General features: G+C 36.7%; 1 protein-coding gene and 1 pseudogene across 3 annotated transcripts; both read right to left on the minus strand.

The window, feature by feature from the left end:
* Nucleotides 1-209: 209 nt before the first annotated feature.
* On the minus strand, nucleotides 210-14,242 carry LOC18439786 (zinc finger CCCH domain-containing protein 14). 2 transcript variants are annotated; one of them, XM_006849944.4, is made up of 3 exons: nucleotides 13,904-14,242; nucleotides 11,817-11,868; nucleotides 210-1,364 (listed from the first exon to the last, which is right to left on the minus strand). In XM_006849944.4, the coding sequence occupies exons 1-3, from the start codon at nucleotides 14,004-14,006 to the stop codon at nucleotides 617-619; spliced, it is 903 nt and encodes a 300-aa protein (XP_006850007.1). In that variant the 5' UTR covers nucleotides 14,007-14,242; the 3' UTR covers nucleotides 210-616. The 2 variants fall into 2 exon arrangements, with proteins under 2 accessions (XP_006850007.1, XP_088718983.1); XM_088862857.1 differs by lacking the exon at nucleotides 11,817-11,868.
* Nucleotides 4,764-8,321, minus strand: LOC148782683 (acetolactate synthase, chloroplastic-like; annotated as a pseudogene). Its single transcript, XR_016052189.1, has one exon. The product of XR_016052189.1 is annotated as an acetolactate synthase, chloroplastic-like (transcript).
* Nucleotides 14,243-17,351: the final 3,109 nt, after the last annotated feature.

Below are 17,351 nucleotides of genomic sequence, written 5' to 3' on the forward strand. Positions count from 1 at the left end.
TTCCACAAATCATGTATAAAACATCCATCGATGCGAACAAGTTCAAACTAACGGTCCAAATATTTCCTTCAGGACTCCCGAAAACCGTGTCCCAAAATAAAACCCAATATACAGCCACAATCTAAAGAGAGAGACCATGTCCAAGATAATGAGCCACAATCTAAGAGAGAGAGAGGAGTGGGGTGGGGTTGGAGGGCAGACATCCAGGATAATGAACCACAATATAATATAGAGGGAGGGAAAGAGAAGACCATGTCCAGGACAATGTACCACAATCTAGCTAAAACATGTTAAGAAAGCTTACAGTTGCTACAGTTCCCTTAAGTTAAAATGAGGCCCAAGATACCCTCCAGGCCCAGTTAATACCTCTTCTCCAAAACGGAAATGAAACAAATTAAAAAACCAGACAACACAGGAAAATGCATGAGATAAAAGTGAGGAACCCAACATCGGCCATTACATACCGCAACTCACTCCTCACCCAATCCCCATAAAGCAACAAAGAAAACTAAAACGTCTCCAGCCCAAGGAGTGAGAGAGGTAGGTTCAAGCCCAAAATTCCGAAGATGCTTCATGGCTCAAACCCAGCATACCCAGGGAGAGGGAGAGGTTCCCCTCATACCTGCTTTCGCAGCTCTGATGCACCATGTGCAAAGTGGCACCGATCACCAAAGGTGCATGAACCCTTGGCAAAATTCTCGCAAAGCTTGGTCTTATAATTGTTTCCACCCCCACCCCCACCTCCACCTCCACCTCCACCTCCACCTCCACCTCCACCTCCACCTCCAAACCCCTTCGCCATAGCCCCAGCAGGAGCACCACCACCACCAGGTCCTCCAACACTAGCAATCAACTCTCTAACCATCACACTAGCCTGATTAATCTGATCAAAGCTCCCTTCCAATTCAATATTTCTAAGGTTAGGGTCACTCTCATGCTCCCTAATGGCAAGCTTAGCACCAGTAACCCGACATATGTGTTTCGAGTTAACGCCGCCTTTCCCAATAATGGCACCGGCAAGGGACGCATCTACACTGATCTTGGCATTGGCAGAGGCACCGAACCCTAGACCTGAGGGCTCAAACCTACGGCCCGTTGGGCTTGCTCCAAGGGGAGGTCGGTTGAGCTCACGTTCACTGTGAGCAAAATGGCATTTTTCACCAAAGCGACAACCTTCAGGGGTGTTGAAATTAGCACACATTCGTGACTTAATCGGGCCTAGGGCTTGTGGGTCAGGAGGCCCAGTGCCAAAGCGAGAGGGGGCGAGTGGGCCCCCTAGGGTTTGGCGAAGCTGGGCTACCACATTCACACCGGGTACATAGTGGAGGAAATGACACGACTCGCCGAAGGGGCAACCAGTTGTGCTGCAAAAAGTAACAGAGACGAATCGATGTTAACTCACATTTTATGGCAAAAACAATGTAGGATCAGTGGGTGCACATCTCTCTCTCTCTCTCTCTCTCTCTCTCTCTCTCTCTCTCTCTCTCAGTGTGTGTGTGCAGGCACGGGGAGGAAAGGGGGTAGAGGGGTGCGGAGTGGTTGGGTGGGCACAGCGGGGGAAAGGGGGTAGAGGGGTGCGGGGTGGTTGGGTGGGCACAGCCACATATGTGTGTTTAGACACTTGCAAATGTGGGTGTGTGTTTTACGAGGATGGGTGTGTCCTCAACATTAGAACCAACAAGATATCAACAAGGACTCAAATCAATCAGTTCAACAGAAAGCACAAAAAAGATATGGTGTCGTAAATGTGTAAGTGTTTGGAAAGGGAAGAACTAGGTTTCAGGGTTCCTACTTCCTAGCACTGACTGTTTACTGTCTATGCATTTTAACATTACATTTAGAAGACGAGAATTCCATGGATACAACGTCATAAAGACCACTTATGCCATTCATCGTTGTAAGATCCCAGAAATATCTAATGATTCAAATAAGAATAAAATATACTAGACACCAGAAATATTGGAGGACTACTAAATTTCATAACCATTACCATGCACACAAATAAGACACAAGAGATAACACAAAATTTGTTGCGTAAGAAACGTTTTCTTTATTCTTCTTCTTCTTCTTCTTCTTTTTAATTTAAAAAAAAAAGCAATACGGTGAGAGTTGCTGGAGGAATCATTTTGAGGCATGGCAATTGAATACATCTATTACCCATCAAAATGACGTGCTAGAAATTCCCCATTTGCAAAAATCTTTGATTGACCTTTAGGATTCCCAAGCGACAAAGATGCACTTCCATTACAAGATTTTACAGCAAATGAAACATCTGCCCTGACAAATATCTATTTTCAGCTTTCCTTAATTCATTATGTTTTTTCCTAAATATGCTAATTCTGGTTAACCTTATTGCAGGTTGGAACTTTAAAGATATATTTCAGACATGAATCATCCCACAAGGCAGCAACTTCAAACCTTTTGCTCCATTTTTTCTTTTTTCCATATGCAAAAGATCCTCAGGTCGATCATCACATATTCTCAATTTGCTCCATCCAATATGAACTGTTGACTTTTTTGAGACTCCTAAATTACATCCCAACACAATCCTTTATTAATTCAAAACAGAGATTAATTCCATTCAATAGCTTCATAAGATGATTAGGCTTTCAAACGCGCACAAATTTAATAGGCCATGTAGAAACCTTCTCTATGTTACATTTCTCAGAATAACTGTACAACATTACTCTTTTCCATTTTGAGTTCTTCTATAACATCAACATTTTGGCACGCCATTAGTTCTTTCACCAAAATAGTAAATGTGAATCCTCCACTGAAAGTTGGTACCCATAAAGTCAAGATATGAACAACACGGTATGATCAACTTAGGTGGTTGGGGGCAGCATAAAGAAGCACATCACATAATCACTCTGAAATACCGAAACATTCATTTGGCCATCCTCATTCCTCCACCTTAATTGAAATACTAAGCCCTCAAATCATAACACTTGTTCTAAATGGTAACCTAACTAGGCTGCAATGCCATCTCATGATTCACTGCTGTGAAACTTCAATCATTTGGATACTCAACAGTTTAGATCATGTTTCAATCTTATTTAGAGAGCTTGAAACCCACACATGGCTTTCTCAGTAAATTGATAGATGGTAAAAAGTCTGTTCTGGGCTTCACATGCTAGTGTATGACAAATTGACATAATCCCAAATAAACAATTGCAGCCAAGACAAATTGACCAAATAACAAGATCAACCAGCATAACCAAATAAATCGTGATTATAGCTAAATAGAAAGACTGCCTAAGTTTTGTTGAGAAAATAGTAAGCAAACCAGAGGTACGACCAAAATTACACCTACAAGATCCATGAGATATTGTTAGCATCTAAATTAACGATGACTAGTAAACAAAATACAATATGGGGAAATCTCAGTTTGATATTATCATGACAAGGTAAGATGGATGAAGGACAACCGTACTACAAAACAGTGAGACCCTAAAGTAATTCATGTCAATGGTAAGACACATAAACCCATGATGAGCAACAAGAATTTTGGCAGATTATACACGATTCAAAGTATCTGTATTTGCCAAAGTGCTCTAACAACTTACCTCTCGACTGCACAATCACCTCTTACAGACTAACATTGGATAATCTTAGTAGATCACAAGAAAGTAATGGGGCAAAAATGTCCTAGTTAGTCCCTAACACTTCAGCTTGGTGGTAGACGTATCAGGTTTGGAGGGGGAATCAAGTGCTCAAACCCTTGGAGTTTGTACCAAAAAAAGCCAAACCTGACTGAGCTTTTTCTTAAATTAATGTCCTAGTTACTCCATTGTATATCTCAGTACTTAGGAACTCACATCGGCCAAGGGCTACAGGACCAAAACCCCTAGATAAATTTTTAAAAATAAGAAATTTAAAAAAAAAAAAAAAAAAAAAGAGAAAATAAGAAGGTCGTAAAAATGAAAATGAAATAAAACCAACAACTACCTTAGAAAGTCCAAATATCTTTAAAGACGTTAGAAAAAATAGATTTAAAAATAACAACTGATTTATAATTGGGGGCATTTTAAAAGATCCAAAAAAGAGGGGATATATAAAAACAGGGATTACAACCAAAACACTCACCAATGTTTGCCAAAGACATCCAAATCATATACAAAATTTATAGAACAATCCCAAATTTTTCACAATTTTTTGAATTTTTTGAATTTTTTGAAATTTTCTTACATACCCCAAGTTGTACACACAACATGGGTTAGTCGGCCTCGCCCATAGGGCGACTCCCACATAGTGGCATATCTAATGCATGCAAACAAACTAGTAAAGAAGAACTGGACCATGGCATAGATGAACTGAATCAATATTACTGGTGTTATTAAGCCTAAACAACATTAAAATACTATAAATAATATAGCAAAAATCAAGCTCAGGTGCATTCACAATGGCCATTGTGCGCAACTAAGTTTCTTACCATTTTTTATAATTTGCTATATCATACTATCATAGACCAAAACGTCGGCTAAATACGGAGTTTCCAATTTATTATAACATTTATCATGGGTTTTTCTTTGAAAGTGTATAACATTTATCATGGGTTGGACAGGCATAACAGACCAATCTCTAAATGTATAAATTTCTGAAGGAAAATGGATCTGACATTCACCAGGTGGACAATGGTACGTATAAGAGGTTGAAGGTAGGTCCATAGCAAGGGCAACACATGAAAGCAAACATGTATTTATGAAGACCCACGAATCCCCAACCAGCTTTCCTTTTTTTCATGACAATAATCACTGCCAACATTTTCTATTTATGCAGCACCCTTCAGCACAGTAAACCAGAGGGGAAGGATTGCAACCTTATACTGTAGAAAAAGGCATGTCTCAAAAATCCATTTAAAAAGGTTGTTCTGATGCTAGAAAACCCTCTAATTGATCATCTCGACCTCTAGATGTACAGATGAGGGGACGAAAAAAGATTTTAAAGTCCCATAAAGCGCACATCTAGTAAATATCGCGATCAACCATTCTCAAGATTTTTATGTCTGTAGGTCTGCTCGATCTATATACCATTTTTTGAGTTTTAAATTTCATATTTAGATGTGAAGTAGATTTTTCAGGTAATCACTGAAATTTCTGACACCAAAGTTACATCTTTCGATGAACTTTAGAGGTGTGCCTTACTTGGAATGTTTATGGTTATTACCTATACAAATCACACCCCAGTTTTTAAGGTGATGTGTTCTATATTGTGCTTAATTAAAATTCAAATTCACATCAAATTACAAGGCTCAAATTCATTTCTAATTTTCCACTATAAAATTTGTCTCAAGTGCAACTTTGAAACAAATCATATGTTATGCTCTGGATGTAGTGCTTCACATGACTAGAACACAAATCAGAAACAAATGAAGGCATGGAAAAAGGAGAAGAAAAAAGTGGGGAAAAGTTTAACACCTTTCACTGAGTGGACAAACGGTATGTCCAAGACGTGAAAGATAGGTTAGTAAAAGGGTAACAAACAAAGGCAACCATGTATTTATAAAGACCCGATGAGGAATGGGGTTGAGGTCAAGGTGGTAGCACCAATTGTAACTCAGCTACCAGTCTCAGTTTCCATTCCTCCAGTGCTAATCCTTCTTGAAAACTACTAACACTTAACGTTCAAAAAAACGAAAATAACTACCAATGGTTTTTTGAACAATAATCACTACCAATTTTTTTCATCTAGGCAGCACTCAGCAGAGCAATACAGGGTTTATCCGAAGTTAAAATTCAAATTCACAAAATTTAATGGGCAAATTCCTTTTTTTAATTTCCACCAGAAAATTCGTCTCGCTTCCAACTTTGAGCCATATGCTAATGGCATGCTCTGGACGTAATGGTTCACATGACTAGAACACGAATCGAAAGCAAAGGAAGGTATAGAGAGTGAATATGAGAAAAATGGTGAATAAGACAACATAGGGAAGGTTATACGAATGATGAAGTTGAAGAAAAGCACAAAAAAATATGAAACATAAAATAAAAATAGAATTGAGAAATAGAAAAAAAAAAAGAAGAAATTATTCTTGGTTTCCTTTTGTAAATAAATTTACTTCTTTTTTTTTGAGAATGTTAAAATTTTATGTTTGTTAAACCTTTTTTTCCTTTTTTTTTTGAAGAAAAAATGGGAGTTAAAAAAATACTCAAGAAGTAAATAAATTCACGTCATAAAGGATAACTTTCCTCGCAAGAATATCTCTTCAGCACTTGTTTTGGGGGGAGGGGGCAATCCCTTATTTGAATTGCTTCCCTGATTTGGGGCAAGGTTCACGTATATCAACAGGCATACGGAGGAAGAATGACACATACAGGAGCAGAAGTTATTTCTAAGCAATCACTGGGAGTAGATATAAGACTTTGAGGTAAAATAGGCTAGAACGAAGTCTGGTCCTAAAATGCCCCCAAAAAAAAACATACACACACACATGTCAAAGTGCATACACAATGCCAAACTGGAGGGACCTATGATAGATCAAGAAGCAATTGCAAGTTCATATGGCAGGATACCCAGCAGAAGAGGAGACAAAACGCATCACAGATTCTTTTCTTAATAATCACAGATACGTAAGACAGACACCTAGCGAAGGAGAAGGGCTCCTTAGACAGAATTGTCTAAGGAGAAGAGACGCAAGTTGGTCAGAGTAGCGAATGCTATTAGGCAGGAGGATATTGGGTTGGAAACAGAAGTATATGGACTAATGAAAAATGTAGGCCAAACCGAGCAAGAGAGAGAGAGAGATCGAGAGAGATCGAGAGAGAGAGAGAGAGAGAGAGAGTAGGTTCCCCTGCCAGGTTCCTTTGTCAGAGGAGCAATTCTTGGATTGGGCCATGACATAGAAACATTTCAAATAAAGACAGTGGAGGCCACATATCTACGTGAGGTTAACAGGTAGAAAGCTTATGACAATGTGGGCAAAGCTTCTTTTAGACAACATGCTGGCACGGGAGAGGGTTTGGAACTAGACAGAGATGGTGACCATGTACCTGGTTTTTGTCGGACTACTACTCTATTTTGAGCAACCAGTTTGCTAAATGGCCTTTTCAATGGCTCAAGAGGATAGAGAGGAGAATCTAACTACTTTGTGATTAGTTATTATAGTAGTTAGTTATTATGATTGACATTATTGTACAATGACATAGACAACAAAAAGGGAGGTCATTGAGCAGCACGTGGTGATAATAGTATTAAAATTTCTTTCACACAAATTTCTTTCTTTCCCATTTATTAATCCCCAAGTACCTCAATAAGAACTGGTACTTGTGAAATGAGTTAATTTAAAAAGATTGAGGTTATTAGGGGTGGGAGATGAGTCATCTTGAGATTTGGAGTGCAATCGTTATCGAACCACTATCAGCTTAACTTCGAATATTCCTTATCTAACAAACTCTAATTAATAGTCATGCACCACTTCCCCAAAAGGAGGCTCTGCAAGCTATTACGAAAGAAGAAGGGGAAATTACTAAATCCTCCCCAGGTTGAATGTTCTCCATGTAACGCCTGTTGTTGAAAAGTCCCTCGCACCCATTACCCTGAAATACTTCTTTTTTTCACCGACCCTAGGGTACTTTTCAGCCTAACTTGTTTTACTAAAATACCCTTATTAAGGGCTTTTACAAAGTCAAAATAAATATTGCTATTTCTCTCTCTCTCTTTCCCACTTTTCTCTCTCTAAGCCTACCTTCCCATTCATATTCATATTTCTCGCTCTCTCTTTCCCCTTTCCCCCTAATCCATTGCACCCAAACCACCAGAGGTCAGCCATTCACTTGGCCTTTAATACTCATACAATTGTGCATACCACATTTGGTGTTGACCAGAGGTTAACCATTTTTTCAGTCACTCGATCATCAATCTAAATCCAAAAGACAATAACCAATCATCTTTATCAACAGCATAACATACATAAACAGTAGTTACATACCATGCATACTAATATATGCAAGCTGAGATCATCTGAACATGAATACGATCCCAAACACAATTAAGTACTAGCAACTGGTATCTGATATCCCAGTTAGCTCAATAAACCTCATCAACTCCTCACTAGCATTCAAACAGCCACCCCACAACATAAAAAACAGGCCCTTTCGATCCCAAAATCAATTGTCAAACGTATTCAAGCTTTGAAATCTTAGGATTTTTCGATAATCAATTGATATACCCATGAAATTTCATGGGTTAATACCAATTAGCCACCAACGTTTGTTGTCAAACATCTTTACGCACATCAATTAACAAAGGGTCAGGTCGACCTGATGAAGCTAGAAAGAAAGCTTCTCCAACAACCTAGGAATATCATCGATATTAAGAACAAGATAATTGTGTTCCAATCACTCTTCGAAGAACCTAGGAATATCATCAATATTAAGAACAAGATATAGACCTGGACTCTTGTCACCTCAACAATGGGTGTTTCTTGAAAAGCATTAGTTTCTATCCTTGGAGGAAACTGACCAGTAACGACAAGTAATGGAACATCATCTAGTGCTGCATCAACTTACCCATTAACAAGATTGGGGGAACATAGACCCCGAGAGAATAAAAGGAAGAAGAGGTTGGGTGGGGGTAAGGAGGGGAGAGAAGAGAGGGAAAACAACAGAAATGGGGAGATATAAATATTTATTTTAACTTTGTAAGAGCCATTAATAAGGGTATGTTCAAAAACATGGGGCCAGTTGAAAAACAATATTTTAGGATAATGGGTGTGTGGGACTTCTAAACGGGGGGTGTTATATGGAGAACATTCAACTCGTGGGATTTAGTAATTTTGCAAGAATAAAACGCCTTAAGGCACTTTGGCAGCACTCAAGTGTCCCAAAAATAGACCCAGATATGCCCCATGAGGCCTATGAGGATCAAATAACAAGGGAATCCTAGCCTCTTTCATGTCCTTGCACATGACACAGATTGGATGCTAAAAATCCATGTTTAGAAGGTGAATGCTTGTCACTATTTTATGCTCAATTGTGGTCACCAAAATTTGCCACTTCTAGGAAAGAAAGAAACTATCACATCAAGGTCCATGGTCACCAAAGTAAGGCATTCTATAGAAGTACTTTACCGAAAAGATAACAAAGTTCCTAAATTTAAATCCTTCTATCAATACCTTATTGTTTTGAACAAAAATTTCCTCCCACCTTCCCAAAGACTGACTAATTCCAAAATTACACAACCCCCCCCTCCCTTCGTCCTCCCTCTTCTCTTTTCTCAAGTCCCTCCTAAGCCTTGCAAACCATGCCGGACGACCACTTAAAAACATATCACTCACTTCCTCCTAGAACCTCCTATACCACTCAACCATATCTTTAATCTTGCTTTGCTTGAACCTCATATCTGACTTACTGCGGTGCACCATCTTCAATGCTACTTTGGCCACAAGATTGCTTCCATTAATCGTCAATTTGTCACATATCATAAGATACTCCTCCACCTTACATTAACACTCCTCATGAACCACCAAATGAAATTAAAATTATTGACTGGAATCTCAGTTGTAATCTCTTTAGTTGCTCTATAACTGATACCGGCATCTAACCTAGGTTGTTTCTGTGATTATCATCATCCAAGCCACTCATCCACCTTAAATTTTATACTCCTCCCATACCAACAAATGAACTTGAAAGTGGTTTTCTTGGTAAGAATAAAATTAAATTATTGACTGTGAATTACATTGCAGCCCCTCAAGTTACAGCTATGTACAGTAGAGTCCACCTAATTTCTCATGCACTCAATAAAAGGTGAGTAAAGAGGTCAAAGTGAACAAGGAGGACCTCCTGATAGAGTAAGGAACCATTATAAAAAGAGGGATGCATCATATAGGGTTTTGGAGATTTAAGAAAACCTTGAAAGAGGCTCTTGAGCTTAAGAAAGGAATCCATGCTACAGAAATATTAGAGAGTTAGGAAGGAATGTGGAAAGATGGCACATGTAAAAACAAATATTAAAGAATAAGAAAGCATATGAATGCACAGCAAGTATTCACTTGGTGGTTTTCTAAAAGGTTAGTTCATCTCAAGATGCCACCTATCTTATTCAAGGAATCAGCAACTGGTTCACATATCTAAGGATGTGAACAAAGGAAACAACGATTATAGACCGAAATCCCATATATCTCATCCAAGTAATGCAATCTGATTTTTCCACTAAGACTACTAGTGACCCTTAGCCAGTAGAAACCAGCCAAAACTGAGTCAAAGCCTCATCAAGAAGCCATGCTAAAGTACTAGTTCAAAGGCGTAGCCCAATATATCATTAATAGATTCTAAAATCTGTAAAACTAAATCTGTGCTATAAAAACCAAAATACATTAAAAAGAAGAAGACGCATATAGGTTTACCTACTTTCTTTTGAAAGACCTGAACTCAGAGCGATGACATCTCCTTGACATAATTAACTAATAGGAGTGTTTAATTTAAGGAAAAAGTTCATATAAGGATGCAACCTTATAATGCAGAACTACAGATGCACCTCAAAAATTCATCGGAAAAGGTAGTTTTAATGTTGAAAAACCCTTTGATTGATCATCTCGACATCGAGATGTATGACCATGAAAAATAAAAAGATTTTAAGTCTCAGAAATAGTGCATTTTACGATATATTATCTACACCGTCCATTTTCAAGATTTACATATGTTAATAGATCTACTTGATTTTAACCAATTTTGAAATTTAAAATTTTATAATTAGATATAAAAATAGATTTTGAGATAATCCTAAGAACATTTTACATCAAAATTATATACCATGATAAAATTTGAAGGTGCACCTTACCTCTACAGCTGCGGATGCATCCGTATGCCAACTGCACCCTTAATTTAATTATGGTGTAGAAACATTCATATGTCTCTAATTTCAGAAAGACTTGATTAACATTAAATAAATGAACAAGAGATATTTTAAATGTAGGATAAATGGAAGAACAAGTAATACCATTCCATTAAAATTGCAAAATCTAAAAAAAAAAAAAAATCTAAATGTGACATTCAAAACCTGCTCCTTACCTTATAAAAGAAAATCACTATGGATTTTAAAAAACATAGAACCAGGAATTCACTATTGTGAAGGGCATCGACAGATGTTGCGATTATCATTCAACAGACTCCACGAATAATTTAAGGAATATAATTTTATAAAATAAACAACTACAATATATACCAAGTTCTAATGATTAAGCCATTCCTTACCAATTTTATGACTGGTATTTCCAGTTGATTACTTGAATCAAGAAAAAAATTCAGTAAAAAAATCACCAAGCATTTTCAAAAACATAGAACCAAGAATTCACTATTGTGTAGGACATTGACAGATGTTGCAATTTTCATTCAATAGACTCCACGAATAAGATAAGGAATCAAATTTTATAAAATAAACAACTACAATATATACCAAGTCCTAATGATTAAGCCAATCTTTACCAATATTATGACTGGTATTTCTAGTTAATTACTTGAATCAAGAAAAAAATTCAGTTAAAAAAAAAAGAACTAAGTCAAGACAGAACATAGATAATGCAACCCTCATTTACAGGAGATCCTGCAAGCTCCTGAACATCTTCTTTCAAGTTATGTATGGATGGCAATGGAAGTGTTTATATCCATGTGTATACTGGAAACTCAACCCTGTTCTTTATTATCTTGATTATAGGAACACGCAGCTCAACCTGTATCACAACTTATACGACCAATTCATTAGATTTGATAGTAGGGTCTTCGCTTGTAAAACTTGTGAATGAAAATGCCTTAATAAATTCACAAATATTTATGCATGAAATGAGATTGGCATTTACAGTATTTATCAGTTCAGATTACAACCTGAAAAACTTGGTGCATGGCTTTGATTTGCTTCCTAAACCAGTCTCCTTTTCTGTTACATAACATTAATTATTTCTGTTCAGTTAAATTCAAATGAACTTCTCGAGTTTTTATAATTAAAACGAACAGAAAGTGCATTAATGGCATTTATCTTTTGAGTAAATAGTGAAAATTAACAACCATATACAGATTTAATGTCTTTGCGTCGTCCACATCAAGGAAATCAAAGGAGGTTTGTTTGACAAAACCATAGACCGAAAGAAAAAAAATTGTCTCTTTATAAAAATGAAAAACCAGTTATCAACAACATGTTCCGATTTTGCACAACATGCTGCCGATGAGTCACTAGAGAAAATAACAAAACAATCTCACTCAACATACATAATGCATAAACCAAATAACACAGCAGATTCCTAAAATATTTCTATCACATAGTGTGACCGAGAAAATTTCATCAATTCATTACCCCAAGGCACAAAGAATATTACATAAGAGTGCACTATTTTCAGTTATTTTGCGATTTGCATGACACAGCACTGATGTATTTCTTCAAGCTATACACGCTAATGTAATTAGAGACACGTTTTTTATTTGGAGTTTTATAAATTCAGGTTGCCAAGCATATGTTCCAAAACTCAAGACTCAGTTACCGACTCAGTCATGGTAAAATCTCGGTGAGCTTTTCAAAAATTGTCTGTGGTATCAAAAAGGGAGAAAAAAAAAAAAAAAACATAAAGTGCTTGTAATGGCATTCAGAGTTTCAGACCCTAATGTTTACATGTTACAACAATCTTACTGCATTGGAAAGCACCACATATATGCCAAAATAACACTAAAAAACATGTATAAGCAAAAACCCAGATATATTGCTCAGTTATAAACTAGCCCATTAAGAGAGTATAAGGCAAGTTTTTCCTACTTGGAGTGAGTTTGTATTCACCAGTCAAAAACTTACAACCTTATTGGGAACTTCCTTGTTGATAGACTTTGTTGAAAAAAAACTTCCTAGTATATAGCTTGATGCTAATAATTTTCTGTCTATATAAAACGTATTCGTCTTTCTATGAGTTATTTCCTTCTTACATCCTCCCACTTCCTACATTCACTACCTAAGGTAACTTTTCAGATGATTTTTATGCATTTCAATATTTTTGTTGATTGTCACATCATTCTAGTATTTAAACACTCATACTTAAAAACTTGTGCTTATGCACAACTTGATACATTACTCAGGTAAGCCCCAAGTCTGGAAAGCATGTCAACATATTCAGGACATTGAACTTAAAGTTCAATTGCACTTATGTATGTCATAGAATTAAATAAACCTCTCTAGCTGGTAAGGGAACAACAAAGTAAACTAAATATCCCCTTCAAGGGAAAATGAAACGAACCTAAAACTTGGGTTGCGGTATATTAGAGTCAAATGGCCCCTATCAATATTTTATAAAGCATTTCATAAGTCAGTTAATTTTGTTTGATTGATAATGACTGACATATAAAAAACATGATTTACTCAAATTTATGGAACACTCCAAACAAAGAGCACAAAGACATGGGGAGGGGGGGGGAGGGAAAGAGAGAGAGAGTAGAAAATTGAGGGAAAATTTTTTAAATAATAATAACTACTTCTAAACAAAGAACACAAAGGCAGAGAGAGAATCAGAGAGAGAGAGAGAATAGAAAATTGAGAGGAAAACTTTTAAATAACAATACCTACTCGTCTATATATTTACAAAGCTCTAAAGTTCCCCATACTTCCAACATTAATGTTATGAATATTCATGCAACAATCAAATCACAACCATCCTGACTATATGAGCCCAAACACATAAACATGACCCTACCGAAGAAATAAAAAAATAAATAAAAGAAAAGAGCCAATTTCATATGAGTTCTATGAAGAACTCGGATCTCAAGAATCATGCTTAAATCGTCTGGTATGTTTCTCCACTAATAAATGCAAACAAGGAAATAGAAGAAAGACAGAAAAAATACAAAAAAAGAACCACCAAGAAAAGGAGCAAATCTAATAACCAAAGAACAAATAAATAGAACTTAATTCAGGGACTGGCTCAAGCAAAATGTACCAGTATAAGCTCCAAAATGTTGATTAGACCGCTTAAATCCTCCATTGCCATTGCTTGAAGCATCACCTCTGGGCTTCTTGCGAGGTGGCTCTACTGGATCCATGGCACTTAAAGATCAAAACCTGGTTTAAAAAGAAACCCTAAAAGACCAGAGGCCACGAAGCCTAGAACCCAAAGAAGCTAAACCAAACCCTAGAAAGAAGCCCTGATACTGAAACCCTAAAAAACCGAAGGAGAAAGAGTTCAGAACCCTAGGGTTTAGCTGAAAAGATGGATCAAAAGAAACCCTAGAAAAACCCTAGGAGAACATGTAAAAGATTTTTTAGGGTCCCGAGAAAGAAAAAGGGAGCAGGGACTTCGTCGACTATAAATCGATCACAAGGAAGAAACTGTATTGCCTCTAACTTTTACGTGTTTGACAAACAAGTCCCAAGTTTTCTGAAATGACAGAAAAGCCCCTGACTTGGAATTTGGTGGTTTTGAATTTTGGACTACAAAATGTCCCGTGGTGAATTTGAACCCCCCTAAGCCATATTTTTTTTGTTGATGACAAAAAGCCACCTAATATGCGTTGTGGTATGGATCTGAATTATTTTCGAACCACCAAAGTGACAAAAGTGCCTCTTTGCTCATAGCAATGGTATCACAATCTGTCTAGCTCTAGGCGAGGGGTCGACCGGTCAAAATCTATCCAACTATTAGTTGAATTAATTGGACTAATTTTTTAAAAAAGTAAAAAAAAAAAAAGTTAAAAATATAAAATATAATAATTATCTATTTTTATTTAGCCAATCAAACCAATCAATGCCGGCTAATTTGATTAGCCAAAACTAATCAAATACTTCTTTGTCGTGTTTTCTATCAAACACGATTTTTACTTTTTGTCAAAATAGTCAAGGCATTGGTTAGCGGCGCGGCCTATCAGTCTTGCCAATCCGGTCCAGTCTTGATAAGTATAATTTAGAGTACATCTCAACAAACATTGTTAAAATAAATTCTAACTTGCCTAGTCCTCAGGTTGGACTGGCACATGAAAAATAAATAAATAAATAAATAAAACTAAACTAAAAAAACCAGGATGATACCGAGGTTCCTTGATACAGAATCTTCCACTTCCCAATCCTGATCAGACTTGGGTGATTTCAAAACATATTGATAACTTCCTTGTCATTGGTATCAATTTTTTGAATATTAAAGTTTTGAAATAGTAAAATAACTAAAAAACTACTCAATTTCTATACCAACGCCATGAAAATTTTCTCGCCTAGGGAAACAAAATTTAATGTTCCAAAGTTCAAACCTACAGCATGACCTGGAGGACCCTTTTTGGCGATAGAAATGAGTAACTCTATTCTTTCGCCTAAGTGGCAAATGGATGGTAGAAAAGTTCATAATATTTTACTTTAATAGCGTAGAATGATAAACCAGAATTCATGTAGTCAACCTCAATTAGTTGAGAAAAGGCTTTGACGATAATGATGAATCGCTAGGTTTCGATTTCGATTCATCTAGTCCCTAAATCGGATTAGCACATGGATAACAAAGAAGAAATAAAATAAAACTAAAAAAACCATGGTGGCTCCAAGGTTCCTTGAGTGAGAATCACCACATCCCATTCTTGATTTGACTCAGGTGATTTCAATTCATATTAGTGATTTTTTATGATTGGTATCAATTATTTCATAAGTTCAAATTTTTTAAATAATAACACAACCAAAATACCACTAGAGGTCTATAGTAAGAGTTATGAAAACTTTCTAGTGTAGGGAATACATTTTAGTATGCAGCATATAACTTTTCATGTACTTTCTTATTTGAAAATTTAACAAAATTTATTGAAATAGCCATAAGGGATGAAATATCTAGTAATTTACCTTTTTTGCAACTATTCCAACTTAAGACCGTATATTATTTTATGGGTATTTTGAAATTGAAACAAAAGATACGAGCAAAACCGTGTAATTTGATATATTTTCCTAAAATTTTTATTTGAAACTTAGTAGGAGTAGAACTCAAGACCTTATATTGTGGTACCTCGCCATTTTAACAATGCATTCCTGTATTGTGTGCATGAAATAAATTGCGGCACTTATCTTCAGTGATTTTACATATGTGCATGCATGGGCAGCATGTGCATCGCCATTCATCTTTCAACAGGTATTCCTGCAAGTTGAGTTGGTCTTCTTCCTCTCTATTTATGCATCACCAAGCATCCCTCTTCTACACACTCACTAATTGTCCAAGTTACTTTTTTGAATATGTTGACGTTGGGAAATGGGGTTTGGACAGCTCTATTACTCCAAGTTCATGGCATTAAGAGCCAAGGTCTACATGAACATTCATACGAAGTCCAGTGACCCACTCTGCAATCTTAATGAATAAGGCAGGGGGCCATACTAGTCGCCTCATTCAATGCTAAAAAGACATCTCCAGAGGGTTGGTTGTCTCTTTCAACCAGAATGAAAAGTGCAGATAGCTTAGCCAATAAGAGTGGGAACGGTCCAGGTCTGGATCTTGGACCTAACCCAAAAACCCACCTTTGGGACGGCGACCCTAACCCTGATCCAACTGGATCTAGAATTTTCCCAACCTGGACCCCTTCCGAATTGATTTGGGAGGACTTGGACCCAATCTGCAAATATATCTAGGTGGGGTCTAGGCTGAGTCTACTTCGACCCCGATCGACCCGAATGCTAATTGTGCCCAAGCTAATCGACCTGAACCCGCCTGCAGGGTCCACACCTTAACCAAGTTTGGATCGGCAGGTCAACCCAACCCGATTGTTAGTTCTATTAGCCGATGAGGGGGTCTCTAATGCTTACCTCTACAATGTTTTAAATTTTGGAAAATATCCCCATATCTCTTATTTTTAAGTTTCATTTATCGATAAACCTAAGGTTTCAAAAGATATCTTCTTACCACTTTAAACCTATTTTTCAACCTAAACAAATGTGAAAAATACATGCTCTTTATAAACCCAATCATTCAATCTCTTCACTTATATACTCCAAACTTATCTATTTCTCTCTCCTCCTGTGTTTCTCCAAACACCCATCTCTTTCCCTCCAGTAACCTCTCATTTTTATGAAACCCTTCTCTCTCTCTAGAAGTTTGGGATGATGGCTTTTAGAAAAAGCATGTATTTTTAGATTTGTTTGGTCTAAAAAAATGGGTTTAAATTAGCTCATAGGGTTAGAATAAATAAAATCTACAATTTTTATATTTTAAGAGATCTTTTAAAACCTCGGGTCTATTGTGAAATAAAACCTAAAAATATGAGGTATAAAAATATTTTTCCTTTTACATTTAGGTGCAGCTTTTCTTATATAATTAAGTCGTATAAGGACATGTGGAGTACCCAATAATTTGGTACAAAAATATCACTATTTACCGTTGGTACACAAAGGCCACTATTATTCCAAGTTGTCAAATGGATAATCCAGCTGCT

The sequence above is a fragment of the Amborella trichopoda genome, chromosome 3 (assembly GCF_054954075.1).
Source record: "Amborella trichopoda isolate Santa Cruz 75 chromosome 3, AtrichopodaSantaCruz75HAP2 v2.0, whole genome shotgun sequence".
NCBI classification, from domain to species: Eukaryota; Viridiplantae; Streptophyta; class Magnoliopsida; order Amborellales; family Amborellaceae; genus Amborella; species Amborella trichopoda.